Consider the following 25,727-nt stretch of genomic DNA (forward strand, 5'->3'; position numbering starts at 1 on the left):
TTGAGACAGGAGAATTACTATATTACCACCAAGGTCACCAGTTTGTTCATGCAAGAGCTGTGGTCTTTATTTACAGAGAAGACGGGAGGAAAAAATACCTAAGAGCCATCCTGATGTTAACCCTTGATAAGTATTATAGAAAGAAAAGAGCCCTGAAGTCAGAGACCTGGGCTTCAGCGCTGGCTGTGTGATCTTGGGCAGGTCATTTAGCAACTCTAAGCCTCAGTATCCACATGTATTATGTGAACATAATAACGCCAAACCCAGGGTTGCTAGGAAGTTTGCATGAGATCATGGATATGAAAGAACTTAGAATTGAGAATAGCATAATCCAAAAAAGTGGAGTTTTATTATTCACCCTCTGAGCTGTAACACAGGAGTAAGTGGGGTATGAATGGGGAACATTGACAGCAGGGGCTTCCAAGGTTGTCACAAGATATGTACTGAGCTCACACAGGACACAAGTCTGTCTACTAGATTGGAGAGACGGATGAGCTTGGAGAAACTTGTCATTTTATCTGGAACAATCTGCAGGGATTCCTGCTGCCATGTCTTAAACAAGCTTTGCCTTTCACCTCTAGTTTGTCTAAACCGCTGTGGGTATCCACATGGGTGGCCCCAACTTTGTGCTGAAAAGAAAGTTAATACTTCCCAGATGTCACTGACAGTGAAAGAACTCAAGAAAAAGTTACGTTGTGTTTGGAAGCCAGGTGGGCCCCTGTGGAAGGCTGTAAGGTGCTGCCAAGGTCCAGATGAACACCTGTGGGGTGTCAGATGCCAGAGTCCTCACCCTCAGAGTGAGGGCAGACAGGAACTCAGGGAACTGCATCTAAGAAATAATCTGGATACACAACTTACTCTAGGCCCAACTTGGGATGGGGCAGTTTGCCAACTAACTAACTTCCAATAAGTTAGTTCTCAGATTTCTCAGCAATTCCATTTGGAATCGCCTCTTTCAAATTGAGGAATTAAATGTTCCAAGTGAAAGTATTTCATTCATCAGGGCCAGCCTGAGACTTTTTCAGTTTCCTTCCAGACTTGGAGGCTCTAGGGAATGCCCAGCCTCAACCCATTCTCAATGGGTCTTGTCCACTCCATTTTTAGTTTGCTTTTGGTAGTGGCAGGAGTGAAGTTGGCCACAGTCTGGTTAAGGCTAGAAAGCTTCAGGCTGTTCCCAGTATCTCTCTTCAGCTGGAAAAGTGGGATACCCCATAGAATACCATGCGGTCAGTCTTGGTTTGAAAGACCCTGCTGCTGGAGGGTGAGGGGACTGTGATTTCTAAGTAGGAAGGCAGTGGGTGCAGGGAGTGGTGGGATGGGCAAGCAGGTGGGCCTCTATGCTTCCCATCCTTAAACACCTCTTTTAATGATTTTATATGCTGATGATTCATTTAACAAGTTTGAAAACCCCTGTCATAGGGCATAGGTGCTAAGGAAGAGAAGGTGCCAAGGAAGTGTACTATTTTAGCGAGAACAGAAACTTGCTCCTGACTCAGTGCTCTCCAGTGGCAGGAAGAAAAAAAGACGGTGATGTCTCTAGACCCTCTGGATTCACAGTAGAAAATCAGGAGCAGGTTTGCAAAAAGGAATTCTCTTCTTCACACCGAAGTTCAATAAAAGAACAGATCTTTTCTTCTCTCTGGAGACTGGCTTTCTGAAAAATAGGATAAGCATAATGAGGAAGAAGCTGTCTCTGGGGTCAAATGAGCCAGGTTTGAATCCTGACCTCATGACTGCCTAGCTGTGTGACCTCGGGCAAGTTACCTAGCGTGTCTGAGCCCCAATTTTCCTCATCTGTTAAATGGGCATACTAATGATACCTACCTTCCTAAGATTCTGGGAAGGATTAAGTAAATTAAACACATGTGAAGCCCTTAGAACAGTGCCTGGTACACATATGCTCAGTAAATGTTAGGTATTATTTTGTTAAAGAGGCAGTATCTTTATATGTAGTAGAGTAGAATTATTGTGTGGTCACACTGCAGCTTAGCTTACTGGGTAAGAGCAAGGACTTCGAAGCCAGAGAAAACTGACTCTGGCGCTTACTCACCTTGACTTTGGGCAAGTTACTTAACCTCCCTAAACCTCAATTTTCCCCTCTGTGAATGAGGATAAAAATAGCACCTGCATTGTAGGTAGCTCCTGGCTATTATTTTGCCTCACTTCCATGATTCTTATCATTCTCCTCATCTCTAATGACCTTTTACTTCGCTCTACATCAGCCAGCCATTGCCATGGTCAATGCTAGACTTTGTCATCACCTACACAGGTGGCACTCTAGCCATCTCAATTTCAAACATCCACTCTCCATCATCTCCCATGTCATTGGATTAAGTAGTCTTATTACTGTATTTTTACCTAACTTAATCCACCAATCCATTACCCTCCATTACCCATCACCCTCCAAACTGCCTCCATTACCTTCTTTGTGCAGCTTAGATACCATGGTCCCTTGTTATAATCACTCACTTGCAAATACCCTCAAATTCTTTTCCTCTTTATCCATCCATCATGCTCACTTACCAAAACCTCAACCCTGGATGAGCCTCACTGTTTGCCTTCTCTGTGCATTACACTAACATAACAGCACTGGTGAAAATCACACAACCCCGCTGACCGTTTCCACTTGAAACTCATGAGTTCAGACTTCAGATCAGCACACAGAAATCCTGCTTATGTTTGTCTACGAGCAGGCTTGCTTTCCCAATGCCAGAGAAGACTTTTTCATACTCTCCCACTTTCTTCAACTTCCCGCATTCTCACTCTCAGCTGATGATTTTGCCCCATAGTTGACTGAGAAAATAGAAATTGGTTGATTAGTACTCTTTAGACCCCCACAAACAAGCCGGCAAATCTATTGGCATCTGTGTCCTCACTGTCCTTCTTTTGTACATTTTCATGGTAGAATGGCCCCTTCTCCTAGCAATTGTCAATGCTTGCACATGTCCCTTCTATCTTCTCAATGACTTCGCTCATGAAATTATCCTCTTCCTCCTACATCATCGATCTCTTCATCTTTGTTGGATCATTCCCGTTACCACACAAATAGGCTCTAATATTTGCATTCTTTTTAAAGAAAAGATCTTTTCAACCCCTGTAGTCTCTTTAGCTACTACCTCATTACTATTCACCCCCCTCAATGCTAAACTAGTCTCTAAGGAGCTGCTGGTTCTTACTGTCTCCACTTTCTCATCTCCTATTCACTCTCCAACCCAGTCCAATCTAGCTTCTGTCCACATCACATAACGAAAACTGCTCTTAGCAGTGTTATCAAAATCTCTGATACCTCATTCAATAGAAACTTTTCTGTCCTCTTATTTGATCTCTTGGAAGCCTTTGGCACAGTTGATCACTCCCTCTGTTTTGAAACATTCTCCTTTTAGTTTCTGTAACAACACACTCTCCTGGATCTCCTCCCACCACTCTGACTGCTCCTCAGTATCCTCTGCTGGTTCCTCACGTCCCCAACCTCTAAATATTGGCACACTCCAGGACTCTGTCCTCTGCCCTTCTCTCTCTCTTATCTATACCCTCTGCCTAGGCGATCATTCAATAGCTTTAAATGTCATTTTCATACTGATCAATCTCAAAACTTTACCCAGACTTCCCTTCTGAACTCCATACTTACATATACAACTGTTTAAGAGCTATATCCACTTGGATGTCATATAAGCACCTCAGACTTAACATGGCCAAAACCGAGTTGTGTTCTCCTTCAGTCTTCCTCATTTTGATACATGTACCACTATCCACCCAATTGCTCAAACAGAAAACCTAAGAGCTAACCTGGATTCTTCCATTTTCCTCACCACTCCCATCCAAGCCATTAGCAAATCCTAAGACTAAACCCCCCAAATAGATCTCAAATATATCTATTTCTATCTCTCTCCACCACTGCCACCTAATCCAGGCTATTATCTTCTCATGTTTCTTGCCTCCTAACTGGTCTCTTTGTCTTCATTCTTACCTTTCTCCAATTTATCCTGTCCACAATAGCTTATGTGACTTTATTAAATGCAAATTGAATCACACTTAAAATCCTTCCAGGGCTCAATAAGTCACTTAGAATATAAAATCCAAACTCCCAACATGACCAATAAGACCCTGTGTCACTTGGCCCCTGTCTACCTCTCCAGACCGGTCGTGTGCCACACTATCCCATTCTCACTACATTCTGGCCACTCTGATCTTTTTCCTATTCCTCACACACTTCTGGGCCATTGCAGGGGCAGCTTCCTCCACCTTCCTCCATCTCCACCCCAACTCTTCCTAAAACTGGCTCCCTCACTTCCTTCGGGTCCCTGCTCACACATCACTCCCTCAGAGAAGCCTCTTTGGACCACCTGATCCAAAGTTGGCCCCCGTCTTTCCCTATTTCAACACTGTGTATGGTTCCTTCATAGCACTTATCAGAACATATTATGTTATTACATACTATTTGTTATATTTATTTATATTATATTATATACTATATTATATTTATTATATTATATTATATATAATATAATAATTGCAAACATATTTATAATATATAATATAAATATAATACATATTATATAATATTTATGTTATATAAATTATATATAATAAAATATATATTATTTTGTTATATAATATTTATGTTATATTATTATTATATTATATATAATATATATATTATAGCACTATGTCTGGTAAATAGCAATATCAATGTTATTATCTGTAGACATTGAAACAATGCACAACCAATGTCTATTTCTACAGACCAAAAAAATCAAATTCACTAACAATTTGGCACCAAAGTTTTTGGGACTCACCTCCACAAAGGTCTCTCTGTCTACCCTTCTGACTGATTGCTACTCTGCTCCACTTGGTCTCTGCCTCATGAGTGCATGACAGCACACATTAGGGGACTAGGCTGTATTGGAGGGGCAGGAGATTCTGCCTTTCTTCCTTCCTTTGACAAATATTTATCTGGGGCCTCACATAAATCTTTCAGAACTACCAAAATTCCTACTGAAAATTTCATCCAGTTCACTTTGAAATCAGGTTAATATAAAATATATAAAGAATCAAACATATAAATAGGCAACTAAGTCCCATGCCAAATCTATCGACCCAGGAAGTGAGGGTGCAGAATCTGTGCATTTCACAAGTTCCCCCTGTGGTTCTCACCATCAGGCAAGACTGGGAGACTGGCAGCGTGCTTAAGAGCATGGGCTTTGCTGAGTTTCCTGGTCCTTTTATTTGGAGCCCTAGGAAGTTACCCCTTTCCCAGTCCCCATGCCCTGCTGCCTCCCTCTGCCTGGAAGCACAGTGGCAGGATAGCCAACTTGGGACTGTTGGCATAGCTGGGTACCCGTTACCCCCCTCCCTCAACTACCCTCTGCATTGGAAAGGTCATCCCCTTGTCCTTTCCCGAGGTAATATTGCTCCTTTGCGTGCTTCCCAAGCCTTCCACCACCTCCTCCCCTTATTCTAGGATAGTGTCCTGGCCACAGATAGACAGTGAACCCATATATAGTGAAACAATCTTACCAATTGCTAATTTTCACTGTTGTATTCTTGATTTAAGTTGGCATTGTTTTTGACAATTTATGTTTATTGTAATTTATGATTTTGATGATTTTATGACACTATGAGAGCAAAGAGATAATACCTCTGACGCTGCTGTGTGATCTTAAGGCAAGTTCTTTCACATGTTTGAGACTCAGTCTCCTCATCTATAAAATGGGGATATGCATTTATTCATTCAATCCCTATTTATTGAATACCTACTGTGTAAGGCACCTAGGACACACTCATACACACTCTCACAAGGTCACTGTGGGACTGAGCAGGATGGTGTGTTTGGTATCTGGCTCATAGTCACCACCCATACACGTTGTTGCTGTTATTTTTGGCCTATGGACAATTTAAAGCATCAAGTTTTCAGTAATTGTAAGGCTTACAATTATTATTATTATTTTTTTTTGAGGAAGATCAGCCCTGAGCTAACATCCATGCTAATCCTCCTCTTTTTGCTGAGGAAGACCAGCTCTGAGCTAACATCTATTGCCAATCCTCCTCCTTTTTTTTTCCCCAAAGCCCGAGTAGATAGTTGTATGTCATAGTTGCACATCGTTCTAGTTGCTGTATGTGGGACGCGGCCTCAGCATGGCCAGAGAAGCGGTGCGTCGGTGCGCACCCAGGATCCGAACCCGGGCCTCCAGTAGCGGAGCACACGCACTTAACCGCTAAGCCATGGGGCTGGCCCTAAGGCTTACAATTAAAAAATGTATAAACTATTACCAAGTACTTAGGAGACTTCATAATCCTGACTTTCATTAATTAGAAGGCCAGCCGAGCTCATTCCGTTGGGCAGAGACTTCCGTAAATCTCGACTCAGCCATGCTAAGGCTCTTGAACCAGCCCTAAATTTATCTCCTCACTTGGGCATGGCCAATTAACCACTGAGGGTGGTTTGTGGCTTGTTTGTTTGTCTTACACAAGGGCTTCAAGCAAAATAATTTGCACTATATTGGCGGATATATTTTTACTATTTCCTTTTTCAATATTTTTTTATTGTTTCCAGCATTCACTCATTCATTCATTCAACAAATATGTGTTGACCTCTGTGCCAAGCACCCCCGCAGGCATTGGGGATGTGGCGGTACACCCCTCAAAGTCTCAGCCCTCAAGGAGCTGACATACTGGTGAGGCCTATGTATTGCCCTCACCCCCACTCCACACTAGACTTTAAAGTGCCTGAGATCAGGGCTGTGGTGGCAGCTCTTCCTTTTGTTCCTCTCAGACACACAGCACGGAGCACAGCATGAGGCATACAGGATGCCCTCCAAAAAGGCACTTGTTGACGGCTTACTGTGTGCCAGGCTTACTGTGTGTGTTTGGTGGCTTACTGCGGCTAATTTACATCAGAATGTAAATTCTAAGCATTTACATACATTATTTCATTTAATCCTCACAGAAACTCTATGAGGTGGGCACTACTTTAATCCTCATTTTACAAATGAGGCAACTGAGGTATGGAGACATTAAGAAATGTGACTAAGTTCCTGAAGCCAGTAAGGAATGAAGCTGGGTTCGAACCCAGGCCATGAACACCCTCATGTCGTTCCACCCCGATTGTCCTCATTTCAAAGTTCCTACTGACACCACCTTCAAATTGAGTGTGGAGCTCAGAGTCCTGGCCTTCGGCCTCAGGTGGCATTTTCCCTGACTGCAGAGTCCTGGGGTGGCCCTATGTTCTAGGCTGAAGACTGAACGCCTGGGACACAGCAAGCTAATCCTCATGAATTTGTTCATTTTTCTCAGTCACCTCGGTTACCTCGGTTAAATCCAGCTCAGTTAATGAACTCAATTGGGCTGCTTCTTCAGCAAAATAAGAACATTTTACAAGATACCAAGGGCATGGGCTCTTGAGACTAAGATGAAACATGATAACCATGAAAATACTAATAGTAGAAATGGAGGTCTTTTCAGTTGCTGGAGATCCTAGATTTTATGCTACAAGCTTCTCCTCAAGTTTGTTCTCAGGATACAGAGACACTATCAAAGGCAGAACCAGATACTTACTTTCATATGCAACACCAGCACTGGCAGGACCGCGATCGGGGGGGAAATATATTTTCTTATCTAGAAAAGAAGAAAACATGATTAGAAATGAAATCTCTGGGACTGGATTAGAAAGTGTCCAGTAGTACCCCAGGGACCCCAAATCGTCTGTCCCTCAGTTTATGGACACCTGCCATATTTTCTCTTATCAGATGCTACAAAAACAGAGAAGCTTCTGTTTTTAAGGTCCCTTGGGCCCTGTTCCCATCTTACAGGCAGCGTTCCTTATTAACAGTCACTGACTTCCTCAACAGATCCTGGACCGCCAGTTGTTAATTACTACAACTGATGTCAACATTAGTAGGAGAGTGTGAAGGGTTCTCAGCAGTCGAGACTTTAGTGATAAACATTTGAATGTGTCTAGAGGTTGTGGGAATGGGATAATGCCTACAGTATAGTTTTGCCATGATGTGCCTGGCAGATAGTAGATGCTCACTAAATATTTGCTGAATTGGATTTGAACTATATAGAGTTGTTATGTTTGGGAGGCGACAATTTGAACCATCGGTGTTTGAACCAACTGTTGAAACAGGGCTCTGCTGTGTGTATGCACAGGCATATATACAAACACAGTTGGCCTAATTTTCTCTCTGAATCCAGTAGGAGCAGATTTTTGCAAAAGAGTACAGGGTGGGAATTTTCATAGGTTTCCCAAGCATGACATTTTTATGATTTACCCTTTTTAAGTACATTCCTAATCAAACTCTGGAAATGGCAGAGTGGTATTTTAATGGGAAATTTGTTTTCAACATTAGGATGGAACACAGTGCCTGACTTAGGTAGGCTATGCTGAACAGGCCCTTTGTGTATAATATACTTAGTTCAGAGTAAAGGCAGCTTCTAGTAATTTCTTTCAGGCATGGAACACTAGAACCACAGATATGTATGGACTAGGGAGCTGTAAAAGAAAATTCATCCAGAGTACAGAATGCCAGAGGATGAAGACTTGGCCCCACGAATCTATAAAATATATATATTATTACCAATATTTCATATGAAAGGCAAATCTTGTAGCAGAGTGGGTTGCTCTTTTGGAGAAGGCAGACTTTAGGCCAATTCTTTCCCATCCTTTTAGAAAAAGGGAGTCTTGTTTTTTGACGGATATATTGCATCTAGTAGGCACTAATTAAATATTTGTTGAGTGAGTGAGTGAATGAAGAAGTGAATGAGCCTTAAGGGTGTTTTAGTTCAGGAGGAGGGGTGGCCGGGGAGCAAGAGGAGCCCAGTGCGCAGGCAAGAGCCACAGACAGCCAGGCACTATGATGGTCTCCAGGAGCAACGGAGCTGCCTCTACAATCGCTTTGAATTTTAATGCATGGAGCAGATGGTTGGTATAGATTGCCCTTGTTTTTGCCTAGGAGCCTGGCAGGCATCAGCGCAAGTTGCCAACCTGTTTGGAGGATAGAGTTTGAGCCTGTAGGTATGTCACAGAGTTCTGTTTTACAAATGGATTATTTGGTGGCCTATACTGAGATGAATGCAGGACCCAATGATTTTAGGCAGTAGCCCATCATTTTTCTAGGAAAGTCCAAATCAACAGACTGAGATGAATATTACAGGCCAAGTCCATCTGGCTGGCTATCTATGTAACCCTCTGGTCATTAAACTGGGAATGTCAATGAAGCCTAGTCAAGACATATGGAACATTTAAGCAGAACATTCCGTCCCTCAGAATTCCCATGTCTGGAGTGACAGCAATTAGTCTTGGCACCCCATCTCATGCCAACTCACTCTCCACCACAACCAATCAGAGGCAATCTTCCAAGTATCTAAAGGCATTTCCTTACAGTGGGCTGAGCTGGGAGGCAGGTTGAAGAGCGATCCTGTGCTTCCGGCTATCTGGGCAGAGTTGCAATCCTCCCACATGGCAGATTCTTGAGGATGCGCTAAGCATCTGTCTTGCTGGAGGAGACTTAGGAGGGGCTCATATTTCCCCTCAGGCTGGGGATCTGGAACCAGCTGCCCAGCAGAGAAGGCATGAGAGTAGCCAGGGTCTGGGGAGCTGGGGCTGGCTAGGGAGGAGAAATGCCACATCTCGCCAGGCTGACTGGAGGGGCTCGCAGTCAGGGACGGTGGGTACTGATCCATAGCCATGGGACCAGACTCATTCAAGCTGCAGTTGGCAGCACCATTTGCAAAAGATACTTCTGGCTGTGGCTTTGTCCACTGAGAAGAGAAACGCCACTGATTTGGAGGCATGTCACTATCTGGGAAGGAAAGATTTAGAAGACATGTTAGGTGTGTATTGTTTTCAAAATGGAAGCAGCTTATTTTTTCTGGTTAATACAGACTATATTTTTTAATGTGAAGAAAAGGTAAAAAAAATTATTCTAATCATAACATCCAGAGACCACCATAGTCCACCTTTAGGTGTACATCGTTCTAGGATTTCTTTCTATTCATGTATGCATTGTTTTCACATCACAAGTTCTTTTTAAGGCTGTTTTTACATCATTAAAATATCACAAACATCCTCCCATAGCAATGAATAGACCCAATACCAGCTTTTTAAATGGTTCTACAATATTTCATCGTAAGGCAGTAACATGACTAACAAACATGGTATTTGTGGGCAGCTCAGTTATTTCCATTTTTTTCAATTATTTAACAACATTGCGATGAGCATCTTTGTATAGTATAAATCTGTGCACCCTTGTCCAACTAGCCCCTCATAGAAGCTTCTAGAAGTAGAATTGCTTGATAAAAGTGATTTGTGTTTGGTTATTGCTGTTGTTTGGCTTTATTTTATAGCTGGTGTTTTGAATACACTGAATAGGAGGACTCCACAGAACTTTATAAAGGGTTTAACCTTTGCCTGTGTCAGTCACTCACTCAAGTCTAGCGGTTGAAACCCCATTTTCAAGAGGAACTTGGGGCATAGGGATGATAGGAGACTGGACCAAGTTAGCCAAGCAGATTAGCCAAATAGAGATCTGAGCTGGAGTGATAAGTGATGGGTAGGGAAGCATTGCTTGGACCTCTTCCTACAAAAGCAAAATGCTCAAGGTCAAGCAGTGACTCAGTTTCTTCTTGCAAAGTTCTTGTGGACTGGCTAATGGGGATGGAGTCTCATTTGGTCTCATAGACACTATTCTAATTGTACCTTTAATAGCGGCTGAATCTGAGTTCTCAAAAAGTCTAGGACAGCTCATGACATGGGTGGATATTTTCACCATTCTCCACTCCCACTCAGGCAAGAAGGGAGGAGGAAGAGAGCTCTGGCAGATGGTGCTTAAAGCCTGGAGCCTCTCGTCTATCCAAGACAATGAAGGGGGGTGTGGGCGTGGAGACAAAGGAAGACTGGAGGGCTGGAGAGTCTAGTCCCCTTCCCCTCCACATGCGCCTCTCTCAGCTCTCCTGAATGTTTCATTTGCCTGGACTTTGTACAAGATAAAAACACCTGAGAGGTCTGCACAGTGATACTGGGTGCCCCCACCCATCACCATAGCTTTCCATATAGTACAGATGATAAGAGCAAAAATAAGCCCTGACCTACGTGGCACAGACATTCTGCCCATCACTTGACATCATTCCCAATGAGTGATGGGCAATGGTTGGCCTCTTTTAATGAAACCAAGGGCAAAGAAACATATATTAAGATTTGTTCCTGGGGATGAATGCTACTTCTGAAAACTGATATCTGCAAGCCAGTAGCAATTCAGGGCACTGTGTAGCACAAATAGAGTGGTTAAGCTGACTTAGTCTAATCACACTCCATGCTTCATATTGAATGAGGGTACTGCATGTCCTAAGCACAATTAGAAACAATGTGTAGCCTCTGACAACTGGGCAGTTTCCATCTGAACTGGCCTTACAGATCTCATACATATGACCTAGGCTCTGAATGCTTGAAATGTGGAAAGCAAGGCCCCAGAGTGTTTTGAATATTTCTTTTAACTGCTTCCCTTCCAGAATTCTCTGACTCTGACTCTGAAATGTTAAGGGGAGTGGGTGGTGTGCTACTGTCCAAGGTCCTATTTGGTCACTGAGTGCACCAGAGTGGTTTGGATGGGAGCACATGGGGAGGCACAGAGTGTCCCCATCCCGAATTCACAGCAACCCAGTAGTGGGACTTGGGTGGCCTGGGGAAAGCCACCTTGCCAGAGCAGGCTTGGGTGTTGGTGTCACGTGGAATGGAGACCCTAAATTTTGGTGGGCCATGCTTTCCCAGGCTTCTTGGGCCAACTGCTCCAGCAACCATGCCCATCTACTCTGTGAACCGGTGACGATATCCTAAACCACAGCCTGGATTGGCTCAAAATTGCTGCTGTTACTGCTAGAAGTGGCCCTGGTGACACTTTCTTACCCAAGTTCCCCCTCTTAGTTACCTCTGGAGATGAGAGAGGGAGCCCCAGGGAAGACTGTGCTGCCTTCTCAAACCCCAACTATATTAATGAATGGAGAGCACGAACGCTTTGATTCTGGGACACTTGGGGCAGGCTGGATTTTTCTAGTACAAATACAAAAGGCTTCCATTCCATACACTCCAACTCTAAGTGCCTGGACCCTGCCTGTTAGTCCCTTCCATGCCTCTAGAATTCCTGAAGCCCCTGGTCCTAAGACCAGGTCCTGTTCAGAGAACAGGTCCTCATTTCCCACTCTGCCCCTTTAGGGTAAAACTGGCAAGGCCATTCCCCTGCCTCCTAAGCATACCCAGAGATACCACCCATGCCCACCCATATACACCTCTGAGAGCCCCAGAACCATGTAGAAAGCATCTCCAGGCACTGAAGAGTTTGCTTCCACCCCAGAGGACCCTCCCTCCACTCTATCCTTGCATGGTGGCCCTGACTCCCTATTCCAGACTAGTTTCTGGACACACAAACTTAAATGTCACCCCCTCAGAAAGGCTCTCCCTGAAGCTCCAATCTAAAGTTTGTTATCCTGCTGCTTTCTGGGACTATGCCCAGTTTATTTCCTTCATAGCAGTAACCCTAATCTGTTGTTTCTTCATTCGTTCATTCACTCACTCACTATCATGGGTCTTCCCCACTAGCCAGGAAGCTTTGAGAGGACTGAGATCGTGTCTTTGTTCACCATCATATCCTCAGGAACTTGCACAGTGCCCAGTACGTTGTAGGCCCTGACTGAATATTATTCTAATGAATGCACACACACATGCATGCACTCACATATGCACACACATGCTTGTACACAAACACACATACACTCACAAACATGTACACACTCTCAAACACATGCACACTCAAACATAAACACACACACACCCTCCTCCCCCACTAAATCTTTCTATATTAAAGAGAGCAACATGCAAAGCAGCTAAGAGCACAGACTTTGAAGTCAAACAGGCTTGGAATCCAACCCCAGCTCTGCCACTTCCCAGCTGTGGGACACTCCCTCTCACCTCGGAGCCTCTGAGGACTGTTGTGAGACTGAATGGGACAATCCATGTAAAGGGCTTAGCACAGTGCCTGGGACATAATAGGTGCTCAATAAGTGATAGCTGTTGCTGTTGTTATTAGTATTGACCATTATTTTGGTTTATAAACCCAGTTTGGGCTGACATTCACAGGTTTCTTTCCTGATTTGCAACCTTCTTGTAATCAACCTAGGAAAAAGCAAAATGGTAATGTACGAGGCCTGAGGATCCTCCCCACCGTCAGTCACCTTGTGCCAGAGAAGGGAGGGGAAGAAAGGACTGAGGCAGGAAGCCCGCGGCAGCAGCACTTCAGGGCTGATGTGGCGGATGGAGTAGATATTGGCTATGAGAGATTTCAGGAGCCTTCGCTCAGTGTGTGTCCATTCCCAGGGAATAATACATCAGAGGTGGGCGGGAACGATTGTAAAGCTAGAACAGCTTTTGTTTGTGGAGCACTTACTATGGGCCAGGCACTTTGCTCCACACTCTGCATGCCTGATCTCCTGTGAGCCTCACAGCAGCCCAGGTGAGAAAATAGAGACTCAGAGTGGTGAAAGTTAACTTGCCTAAGGCCACACAGTTAGCAAGTGGTAGAGCCATCTGATTCCAAACCTCATGCTCTTACCGGCTATGCCTCCCCAATATTGCAAAGAACACTGTGAGCTGGGCCCTTTCACACACTCCTGGGGTTGGAGAGGTGGCAATGGGCATGACATTTCTAGGGAGCAATTTGTCAGTATATATCAAAACTAAAATTTGTGCATACCCTTCGATCCAATCATTCCACTTACTGCAATTTATTTTAAGGATATAATCAATGATGCATGCAAAAATTTAGCTACAAGGATATTCAAAGTGATATTTATAATATTCTGAAAGATTGGCAAAAACCTAAAAGTCCAAAAATTTTAATAGATTTGATACATTTATAAAAAGGATACTCTTGAGCCACTAAAATGATGCTGTAGCAGAACACGTAATGGCATGGAGAGATATGTATGACTTATTGTCAATTAAAAAAACTAGTTACAGCCCATTCTGTGCAAAATGATGTTGTGTTGTCAAACTTAGTATGTGTGTATAGATGCACATGTGGGTTTGTGTCATGGATGCTTATGTGTGTTTTCTAAATTTTCAAAAACTAACACACTATTTTTGTCATTAGAAAAACTTAGTTTTAAAGTAAAAACTTGAGAAACCACTTGACTTGGTGAATCTGAGTCACAGTCATGAAAGACTAATCCATGACTGCCTGAATTCCTTCCACCCATCCTTCATTCTTTCCTTCTTTTTCCCCTCTCTCTGTCTCCACCTTTGATACAAATCCTGCTTTATGATGAAGTTGAAACTGAGAACCCTCCAAACACACACTCACATCTTGCACCATGAAAGTCCAAACTTTGGCCTGTCCAATCTAGACACATTGACTCTCTCCTCTCTGCCTTCTTGGCCGGTGGCACTTGTCTCTCATTCATTCACCCCAGAAACAAAGAGCATATTCTTTGTATTAGCTGAGATTGGTATAACACCAGAGACAGAGGGACAACTCACACCAGGGTACCTGTGGGTCCTATTCCAGGGCACCATTGGGGCCTGCTCAGTCCCACCCCCTCCTTCACAGTCGCCTCTCTGGGGTACCTAGTCTTTTGCTGATCATCCAGGTTCCTTTTCCCAACTGAAAGTGGAGATGAAACACAGAACATGTGCTAGTATTTTGAAAGTGCCTCTGAGCTCAGTATCTGGAATCAAATGGATCTGGTGTGAACAGCCTTCCCTTACTAGCTGTGGGATCTTGGACAAGTCACTGGACCCTCTGAGCCTCAGTTTCCTTACCAGGAAAATGGGCTTGGTGAGAGTTAACCAATAAGTTGCTATGAGGAATGATTGAGATAATCCATGTGACAGCCCCTAGCAAAGGGCCTGGCAAACAGGAAGTGCTCAATAAATGTTAGCTATGATAAACATTATTAGTGATGCTCCTTATGGGCACTAACCCTCTTGCTGGGGTGTTGCCAGGGTCCACAAAGGCAGGACAATGGGACAGTCAAGAGACTGACTCTGGAGTCTGACTGACCTGGGCTTCAGTCTCTGTCACTCACTGGCTGTGTGACCCATCCCGTCACTTACCTCCCTGGGCTCCAATTTCCTCCTCTGTAAAGTGAGGATATTAACATCCACTGTGAAGTGGTTTTGTGAAGTAAACACTCACACAGGAAAATGCACAAGTCTAAGTGTGCAGCTGGGGGACTTTTCACAACCTGGGTAATGAGCACCCAATCAAGGAAGAGAACATGACTGCCACCCCAGAAGCCCCCTCGTGCCCCCTTCCAGCCACTAAGCCCCTCAAAGGTAACCACTCTCCTATCTTCTAACACCATAGATGGGGTTTGCCCATCTTGGGCCTTTCTACATCACAGTGGATCTTGAGGACTGAAGTGGACACAGTAACTGTAGCACGGTGTCCAGCATTCAGTGGGAACTCACTGTATGTTGGTGCAGATTCCTCTCCCCTACCGGAAAGGAAGACACAAAGTTGTCAGTGTTCACAAGGGCCATGAACAACCAGCATGACTACATCCCCTGTAGATATTCACACTAAAAAAGAAACCCAGTGTTTCTTCCCCATCCCCGCTGGATTATGGGCGGAAGGGAGAGAGGAGGTGGGACTCTTTGAGACTGGCTATGAAAGACCTCTGGGTGCTCAGGTACAGGCCCTCTCACCTTCTCTCAGCAGCCCTTGAGCGCTGTTGCCGGACCCGGGGCTGGGCTCCGGGCTGGGGCAGGAAGAATATGGAGTGGGGTGTGCACCAGGACGGTGCCCCGCCCCCACAAATGGTAATAACTGAAGCTTCCAGTTACCTACTCTGAAATCCCCAGTGTCCTTTTAAAAGGGAGATAATTCAAAGATACCTTCAGCTTATGTTTTCTTTTCTGAAGTACAGCCAGTATAAATTATATGTAAGTAAATAAAAAAATAACTTTGACTTGGGAAAGGCAGCCAGGAAATTCAAGGGCATTTCTTAGCCACATGAGTCTGTGTTTGGGCTTTGCATATTTGGCTTCACAGAGCACCCTTAGAATGTGGGCAAGTGGCAGATGGGAGCCTGTGAATGGGAGCCTGTTCTCAGCATGGCTTAGAGGGGCTGGGCGGCCTGGGGCTGGCCTGCAGGGGCAGAGACGATGCTAACAGTCAGTAATAAAAGGCCAGTTTATGGGTTTCCCGCCCTTTTCGAAGCTACATGTATCTCATATAACACCTCCAGTGAGAACCGCTGGGGGACTGGTCTTCCTTGATGGGGCCCTCCCCTGAGGCAGCAGGATTTAGGAGAAACTTGACTCCTAACTGTGATAAGAGGGGCCTTGAGGAAGACAGGCTTTCTCCTTCATTTGCTCAAACAGCCGGACAAACATTTGACAAACATTTGCCTCACCCACACCACGCTCTGTGAGGGAGATAACATCTTCACAGTCAAGAGATCTGTGCGATTCTCACAGGGAAAAGGCAACAACCAAGAAGGTAGGTGGAGACGAAAGCCGCCTCTCTGTTTGGCCTGGGAAGGCTGGCTTGAGCAAGACACAAGGCCACGTCCAAGTTCCCTTAGTGGGCAGGGGCTTTACAGAATACAGAGTGAAGTCAGAAGGCACAGGAAACAGTACAGCTGCCACAGCAGAAGCCCCTGGGAAACTTAAGGCCTTACAGGAGGGGCCCGCTGCTCTGTGATCCTAATGTTTTGAATGCAGGCCCTTTTGTCCACTCTAGCCGTTCAAAAACATGTGTCAAGTTTTCACACCACCCCCACAAAAATAACTACCACCTACATGGCACTTGCTATGTGCCATTTGACATGCATTATCTCATTAAATAATACTCAGTTTTAGAGATGAGGAAACTGAGGCACAGAGCGATAAAGTGATATGCCCTGAGATCCCACTGTTAGTCAATGGTGGAGCTGGCCTGGCCCCAGCCTGCCTGGTTTCAAAGCCACACACCACACGGTACTCCCTCTCCTCGTGACTCCATCTGTGGCAGACATCAATACCCTGTGATCCAAATCACAATTTCATTCATTCAAGCAATATTTACTGAGTGCCTTCCATGTGTCAGGCGTTGGGCTAGATACTTGGAAAGCAGCAGTTAACAGACTGAGTCCCTGCTGCCACAGAATTCAGAGTCTGGAGGGTGGGAAGAGACAAGAAGGAAACATATAAATATATAATATGCCCCGTGGTGACAAATGCCAAGAGGAAAAATAAAACAGAGTAAGAAGACAGAGGGTGACAGGGTGGGGGCTTCTATTTTTTAAACACATTGTTCAGAGTAAGCCTGGCTGAAGAGGTAACATTTGGATGGAGACTTGAATGAAGAAAGAGGAAGCCATGCAGTTATCTGGGGAAAGAGCATTTCAGGGAGAGGGGAGAGAAGGTGCAAAGGGCCTGAGGCAGAATTGTACTTGGCATGTTCTACAAATAGCAAGGAGGCTAGACTGGCCTGAGTCAAGTGGGAAGAAGTAGGATATGAGATCAGAAAGATAACAGCAGCCCAGATGAGGTAGGGCCCCATTAAAGAGTTTGAATTTGATTCCAAGTGAAATTGGAAGCTATTGGAGGGTGTTGAACAGAAGAGTGATATGATATGACTTTCATTTTAATGGTATCATTCTAACTGCTATCTTGAGAACAGACTGAAGGGGAGCAAGGGCGGAAGCAGGGAGACCAATAGGAGGCTACTGCAAAAATCCGGGGGGGAGATGATGGCTTCTCAGACCAAGGTGATAGCAGCAGAGGTGGGGAGAAAGGGTCAGATCTTGCATATATTTTGAAGGTAGAACTTACAGAATTTCCCAAAGGATTGGATGTGGGGCATGAGAGAAAGAGAGGAGTTAAACGTGACTCCGAGAAATTGGAAGGATGCAGCTGCCATTTATTGAGATGGGGGAGACTGTGGACAGAGCAGGTGGAGGGGGAGATTAAGAGCTCAGTTTGGGACCTGTTTTGTTTTGAGATTCCCATTAGATTTGGGAAGTGAAGGTATCAAGTAGACAGCTGGATAGACAGGTCTTAAATCCAGTCTAGGCTGAAGATATGCATTTGGAATTGATCAGCATCTAGATGGTATTTAAGACCAAGAGACTGGAAGAGATCCCCTAGGGAGTGAGTGTAGAGAAATTGAGACCTGAGTCCTGGGGCCCTCAACTGTTAAGAAGTTGGAGAGAGGAGGACATCCAGCAAAGGAGACTGAGAAGGAGCAGTAAGCAGAGAGGTAGGAGGAAAACCAAGAGTGTGACGTAGTGGAGTCCAAGTGAAGGAGGTATTTCCAAGAGGAGGGAGCAATCAGCTGCAGCAAATGTTACTGATAGGTCCAGTAAGATGAGGACAGAGAAGGACCACTGGATTTGGCAAGTGGAGGTCACTGGCTAACCTTGACAAGAGTGTTTCAAGGAGTGAGGAGGATGAAAGCTGGAGTGGAGTGAATTCTAGAGAGCAGGAGAGGAGAGGAAGAGGACAGAGTGTGCGTGGACACCACCTGTGAGTCTTGCTGCAAGATGAAGCAGAGAAATGGGGCAAGAGGCTGAGGGTTGGTTTTACCAGGCAAGCAGGATAAAGGAAGTGAGGGACTATGGGCTGATGATACCTACAAGAGAGTGATTGTAATGAATCCAAGCCAATGTATGCAGAACTAAATCAAAGAGTCAAATAGCCAAAGTTGGCAGATTTGTCCATGCATGGAGAGCCTGGAGTTTTGACTCTTCCAGGGAGCCAGTTAGATCCTCTGAATCCCGCTTAACACATTTACCACACGTCAATTCCCCAAATGACTCAAAAGTACAGTCATTCCCGCTCTTGCTCTAAAGTACTCACCACACTCTTGGACATCACCTCCCCACTCTCCACCCAGCGATTGGTGCTCATTTTAACAACAAGTTGTACATCATTTTCTTTAGTATCTGCCGCTACCACACCCCCTTCCACATGTTTACTTAACTCACAAGAGTTTCTGAGAAAAATCACATCACCTGACAGTAAAAGTGATTTCTAGGAGAGAAGTAAATTCTGCAAAGCTAAGTACATCAGATACACACCAACCCCCTGTCCAGGCCCAAAAAAGAAAGCCAGAGTGATGGCTTCTGAAATCAGGTGACCTCTTCCCCCACAGGCCGAAGCCCCACTCAGCTGCTTGGCACAGGCATGTACATCCTCCAGTGGGAGCAAGACATTCAACATGTGTGCTTGGCAATGATAAAGAGCTCTTAAAATCAACCAGACCCCGGTCTATTTGCGCATTTCAAAAACGTGATGAGGACCCATATCAATTCATGTCCAGCTGGCAGGGTGACTTCTCCATGAGGCACAGCAGGCACTAGGGCCTAATGAATATTTTTCTAGGGCCCATGAATACTTTCAGGAGCCCATGAAAATGTTTTAGCTTCTTTTAAAATCAAGAAAAAAAAATGAATAATGATAATGAATACATAAAAATGAATCCAGCCTAGATTAGATTTGTTTTTCTACCAAGGCGGTCACAAAATGTCCTTTTTCATAATGGACATATGGAGGAAGGGGCCCTTGAGGGCAAATGTGTCTAGGGTCCATGAAAGTCATACTGCCTTCCCTGCCAGCTTAATTTTTATGGCTTTCTCCAAACCTGGATATTTGGATGAGCACATTTTGACATAGCTCTCTTGAAATAATTGTTTTGAGAAAAAAGAATGCTTATTTTAAAAAAATTACCAATTAGTGTGTTCAATAGACACCGCTGATGCTCTTAAGGATAGAGGGAGGGATGCGGCGAGACCTTCACCTACCTCCCTCTGGCCCCACCCTGCTCACCAGATCATCCACGATTAGTTGAGAGGAGGTTGGGTGTACCTACATGGGACATGCTTTCTCTTATCACGAATCCTTTGGTGTTCCTGCCCTGTCAGGCCAATAGTAGTAGTAACGGTGATAATAATAATAATAATAATAATAATTAATAACAATACTGATAATGGTGATAATAGCCAACAGTTGTGGTATTCTCATCGTGTACTGAGCAATGAACCCAGGATTTAACACAATTGAGGAAATAACGAACTAGGTAAACTAATTTGACTAAACAGTGTCCATTTTCACATTAAACTTCTAAGAAAAGGGTGCGGCTTCACACTAGACAGTGTGACTTGCCTTCAGCAAATATACACATGTCTAAGTGCATCAAGGGCATCAGAAAACTGGTCTTTCAGTGATAGCCTTGATAGAGAATTCCAGCCTCTCCCTCCCAACATGCTCACCATTCCTCAGGATCACATCTTCACTCTGGCTTGACAGGCTCGATCCCTCGGGGCTCTTGACATTGCTCAGAGCTCTGGAGAAGTGTTCATCCACGACGCTGCTGATGTCTCCTTGGAAATAGGTGAAAAGGACGCACCGGGAATTCCACTCAGTCTTTACAGGCCTCTGCATCTGCACGGCAGTCTTCCTCATCTCTTCCATTGTGACACAGGTGACAGCTGCGGATCAAACACAAAATGTTACTGGCACTATTTTTCCAAGTGGCTTGGCTCGAGTTTGGATTAGCGGCATCCTTGGGGGCAAGCAGTTTACTCCTACCGAGTACGGGTTCTCACTGGGGCCCCAGGAAGCCACTGAGCTCCTGAGCAGTCCCAAGAAGCTCAATAACCATGCTGTGCTGGCCTGAGGAGCAGCTGAGGAGCCTTATCTGATCAGTGTTCAGGAAACAAGGAGAGAGAGCTCTATGAAGCTCTGAAAGGGCCCTCTCTTACAAACGAGAATTCCTCTAGCAACATGACTAGAAGAGCATCAGGAAATGAAAAAATGAAAAAAAAAGGCATTGAAGCCAAACAGCAGAGTAACTTGCCTTCTAGGGAAGTGCCTTCCTCCTCCCAGAACTGCATGTAGATCCCCTTGGACAAAGGCATGGGCCCCCTGGAGAGCCTGACTAAGCAATCCAGTGGGTCTTGACAATTTCCGTTTTCATAATGAGCAGTGCTTTCCATCTTGACCACTTCCGTGCAAGAGAATAAAACACATCACATTCTCCCACTCCCTCTGATGCTGTAATCTGTGTATGACGGTGTCCTGCACCCGCCCACCACCCCATCCTAGAAACTAGCAACTACAAACAACACCAGTCCTAAGGTCTCCAGACAGATATATTCTGAACCAAATGCAGATCTGAAAAACAAAACCAAACATTTTTTACACCTGTATTGTGGCAACATGGGTGAAAAGCACCTTAAAGATTGTCAGATTGTCAGCTCTGTTCGCCACCATATCGTCCTCACCGAGAACAGTGCCTGCAATAGAGTAGATGCTCAATAGCTGTCTGCTGACTTGCCTTAAACTTGGCCTCCATCATTGTAGCCTACCTGTGAGCTCCTTGAGAGCAGAGGCTGTCCTTTTGCACCCAGGCCAGGACCTGGCATACACTGGGCACTCAAGACACGCTGTGGCCTTTCTTTACTAGAAAAGTAGCCTGTCTGGATGCTTCTTTACGTTTGGCCACCCAATCTGACCAGCCACCTGCTCTGGTTTAGAAATATCTTTAATCTATTCATTCTTGTGAATATAGTGAGAATGATTAGAGTTTAATAGCCTGTCTCCCTCTCTAGTCTATGAGATCCTTGAGGATGGGGGCCATTTCTTATTCATTTCTTTATCCCCAGCACCTAGCACAAAGTAGGTATTCAGTAAACAATGGCTGAATGACTGAATTCCATTTCACGCAGAGAAAGCACAATGCAAGGAAATCAAACCAATTAGGAGTCAGAGGGGTTTTTCTCGGCCCTGTGACTTTGGGGAAACCACAAAGCCTCTCTGGGCTTCAGATTCCTCTGGGGTAAAATGAAGAGGTTGAAGTATATGAATTCTGCAGCATGTTCTTTTATGGTTCCTCTAGAAGTGTCAACAGATTATGAGGGGGACATTAGGAAGGAATCTGGCAGTGAGCAGGGGACCCTTTCTAAAAAGTTCTCCTTTCAGAATCATTCTAGCCCCAGTCATAACTGGCTTATGTCGTCTACAGAAGCCTTTGATAGAGCACATCGATCTATTTCCCCCTGGTTGACAGCCATGCTAAGCATAACCAGGCACTACCTGAAAAATGAATCCATTGTATCTTTATTTCAAAAAACTTGTGAACAACCACTTGGAAAAAACGTTTGGTAGTTTCTTATCAAGTTAAACGTACATTTACCATATGACCTAGCAGTCCACTGCTGGTACATACAGCCAAGAGAAACGAAAACATACGTCCGCACAAAAGTGAATGTTCACAGCGGCTTTATTTATAATAGCCAACAAGTGGAAACAACCCAAATGTTTATCACCAAGAGAATAAATAAACTAGCTGTAACATTTTCATACAATGGAAGGTTATTAAGCAATAAAAAGGAACAAACTACCGATCCACACAACAGCGTGGATGAATCACAAAAACATTATGTTGAGCGAGAAAAGCCAGACACAAAAGACCACGTGTTATATGGTTCCACTTACATGGAACAGGCACAAATAATCTATGGCGACAGAGTGAGAACAGTGGTTGCTGTGGCGTGGAGATTGGGAAGCAGCATGAGGGAACACTCGGGGATGCTGGAAATGTCCCACATCTTGATGAAAGTGAAGGATATATGTGGATGTATACGTTTGTCAAAACTCATCAAATTGTACACTTAAGATTTGTGAGTTTCACTGTAGGTAAATTATTCCTCAATGAAAAAGCACATGATATATTTAGATACTCGGAGTCCTAGAAATAAAGCAAAGGTGTTACGCTTGAGCACATTGAGATAAGTCAGACGGAGAAAGACAAGTACTGTATGATATCACTTATATGCGGAATCTAAAAAAGCCAAACTTGTAAAAACAGAGAGTAAAATGGTGGTTACCAGGGGATGGGGATAGGGGACAGGTCAGATGTAGTTTAAGGGTAAAAACTTGCAACGAGTAGTAAATAAGCCCTAGAGATCTAAGGCCCAACACTGTGAATATAGACAATAATACTGTATTATAGTCACCAAACTTGCTAAGAAACTAGGACTTAATTATTCCAGCTACTAAAAAGAAAGGATAATTATGTAACGTGATAGAAGTGCTAATTATCGCTACAGTGGCCATCATATTACAATATGTAAATTTATCAAATTAACATCTTGTACACCTTAAGTTTACGCAATCTTATATGTCAAATACATTTCAAAAAAAGCAAAAAAAAATAAAGCCAATGTGTTATGAATTATAAAGTAATGATAAACGTGGAAGCAGCACTTTTTCTAAAGCTATAGTTTACGGAATATCTCCTCGGTGCCAGAAGCTATACATATACTTTCTCCAATATTTACAACCCTCAAAGTAGGTATTATTATCCCCATTTTATAGATGAGCAAATTGGGGCTTAGAGAAGGTGAAATAAACTGACCAGGCCACATAGCTAGGTGGTGGCAGAATGGGGATTGGAACCCAGGTCTCTCTGGCTTCAATGTCTGTCTTTTTCCCACTGTCCCATACTGTCTACCTGGCAGGACTAACAGTCCCTTCCCCTCTATGGATTTCAGTCTCCCCATCTATCAAATGTGAGGACTTGGCCTCTAATCTCCAGGGGACCTCAAGCCAGGACCCTAAACCAACCATCTAGTTTCCTTTAGGGAATGCTGGCAGACCATCCGTGCACTCCCTCAGGGCGTCTCCTTGAGGCCTCTACCTGCAAGGGCTGCGTGGCACCTTTGTAGGACTCGCCCTCTTACTCTCAGAATTGCCGGTGGACACTGCTCTAGGCTCAGGCTCCATGCAGCTTGCAATCTGTCTTTGTTAAATCTCCCTGAAGCCACAAGGGAAGCAGCTGGCGAGACCCTTGGGACACCAGCGCCCTGGAGCACACTCCTACTCTCCTTGGGTAGAGACCACAGAAACCACAGGCCAACTGGCCACAGCCAGGAAAGGCTAGAAATAGAGAAAGTCAGAGCAACGTCTCAGCCCCATCACCCTGGAGGGCTCAGAAATAGGCAACTGGGGATCCGTATCGTGAATAAACCACATGTACTACCCTGCCCCTCTCTTCCTCCCTGAACACCCAGACACGCATTCAAAAGGAAAACCATGAGTGACTTCTCTGGATCCAGCTCACAAGCCAATTCTCTGGGCTGCACTTGGACCTCAGTGGAGAGGATCTGTGTTTCAGAGAGATTAAAATCCTGAGAACTGTTATTTGACTTAATCCTTTGCAGAACTGCATCTCACTGCACCTCTGGAGAAACGAACAGTTGCGTCGTCAAATGAGCCTTCTGTGAAGGTCTCTTTACTCACGAGTGAATTGGGGGGTGGGTCTGGCTTAGGAGAAGGGGATGTTGCAAAGCTGGAACTGAGGTGGAAGAAAGGGTGGGACTTTCCTTGAAAAGATGTCTCTGTGTCAGTGCCTGGCTTGTAGTAAAAGCCTCTTGCAGACAAAACCCCACGGCCAAGCTTTGCCAGCTGTGCAGTTAGGATAGCATAATTACAAAAGTACACAGTAGCTTGCAATTTCCCCAATGCACAAAATGTAAAGACAGCAAGTGCTCCAAGCAGTCCTCGAAATATTGCCCAATCTTCGGCACAAATATTTTAACACAGAATCTAATACCAGCAGTTTGGCCTCAACTCTACCACAGTCTGCCTGCACGGACACGCTTACCACCCTTCTGCAAAATGGTACCCAGTACCCCGGGGGTGGGGTGGAGAGTCAGAGAGGTTGTTACAAGGATCACTTGGAACAAAAGCCCCAAAGGAACCAGATTGTATCTCACTGTGCAAAGCATGTGATGCCCACCCACCCTCTGCCCCGATTCCTTCCCAGGTGAATTTCCATCTCTCCCCCTCTCCAAAAGCCCCCAGCTTTGCCTACCTTAATTCCTGGCCATCAGCTGAGACAGCAAGATGCTATGGCTGGCAAAGGTGCGTCTGGATGCGCACAGCTGCCTGGCCCACTTTAGAGCGGCTCAGTGCTTGCGGAAGGAGGGGCTGGGGATTTTGTACCCTCCCCTCGCTACTTTCTACCCCTCTAGCTGGGGCTATACAAGGCATTTCCTGCTAGCTATCTATTAAGAATGCAGAAAATGCACTCCAACAAGTCAATCGGGTTGGGCACCTGAAGGAATGAGGAAAATAGGTAGCCCTTTTTTATTTCTTTCTTTTTGCATTAAAAAAAAAGCACTTAGCAATATTGTCTCTTAAAGTAGGCTGCCAATTGTTTACCCGGAAACCACACACAGAGTCAGTAACGTCTAAAACATCAGTTATGGGGCTTGGATCAAACTGATGTGACTTTCACTCTCGGGAACTGAGAGTTAGTTTGGCTCATCACTGCTTTCTCCCACTCCCCCCGTGGGAAGAGACGGGGAGCCCAGACCCCTAGGATTCTGGACTTCTCACAGGCTTCCGTGGGCCCCAGAGGGAGTGAGGACTTCTCTGAACCTGCAATAGACAAGCAGTTCAGGGACTCCAGCTGGACGTTTGGAGCAGCGGGTCCCAATCCTCATTTTGAAAAATCTTTAACATTTCCTCAGGAGGTAGCATCATCATTCAGGCCCCAAACCCTGGAGAAATTCTTTGCTCCTCTCATTCTCTATTTCAACAATATTAATTTAACAAATATTTATTAAATGTCTACTATGTGCCAGGTGCTATTCTGAGAGTTCTGTTCTATAGTGAACAAAACAGACCAAATCTCTGCCTTCCTGGAATAAATACGCACACACGTTCTGTGTTCATGTGTACATAT

General features: G+C 44.6%; 1 protein-coding gene across 1 annotated transcript; it reads right to left on the reverse strand.

Moving 5' to 3' along the window:
• Positions 1 to 327: 327 nt before the first annotated feature.
• Positions 328 to 24,996, reverse strand: VGLL1 (vestigial like family member 1). The gene is made up of 5 exons (XM_004441631.3): positions 24,852 to 24,996; positions 20,245 to 20,463; positions 9,381 to 9,800; positions 7,555 to 7,614; positions 328 to 1,654 (listed from the first exon to the last, which is right to left on the reverse strand). The coding sequence occupies exons 2-5, from the start codon at positions 20,444 to 20,446 to the stop codon at positions 1,611 to 1,613; spliced, it is 726 nt and encodes a 241-aa protein (XP_004441688.3). The 5' UTR covers positions 20,447 to 20,463; positions 24,852 to 24,996; the 3' UTR covers positions 328 to 1,610.
• Between the last annotated feature and the right edge of the window lie 731 nt (positions 24,997 to 25,727).

This window comes from Ceratotherium simum, chromosome X (assembly GCF_057802395.1).
Source record: "Ceratotherium simum simum isolate JZ-2026a chromosome X, ASM5780239v1, whole genome shotgun sequence".
Classification (NCBI taxonomy): domain Eukaryota; kingdom Metazoa; phylum Chordata; class Mammalia; order Perissodactyla; family Rhinocerotidae; genus Ceratotherium; species Ceratotherium simum.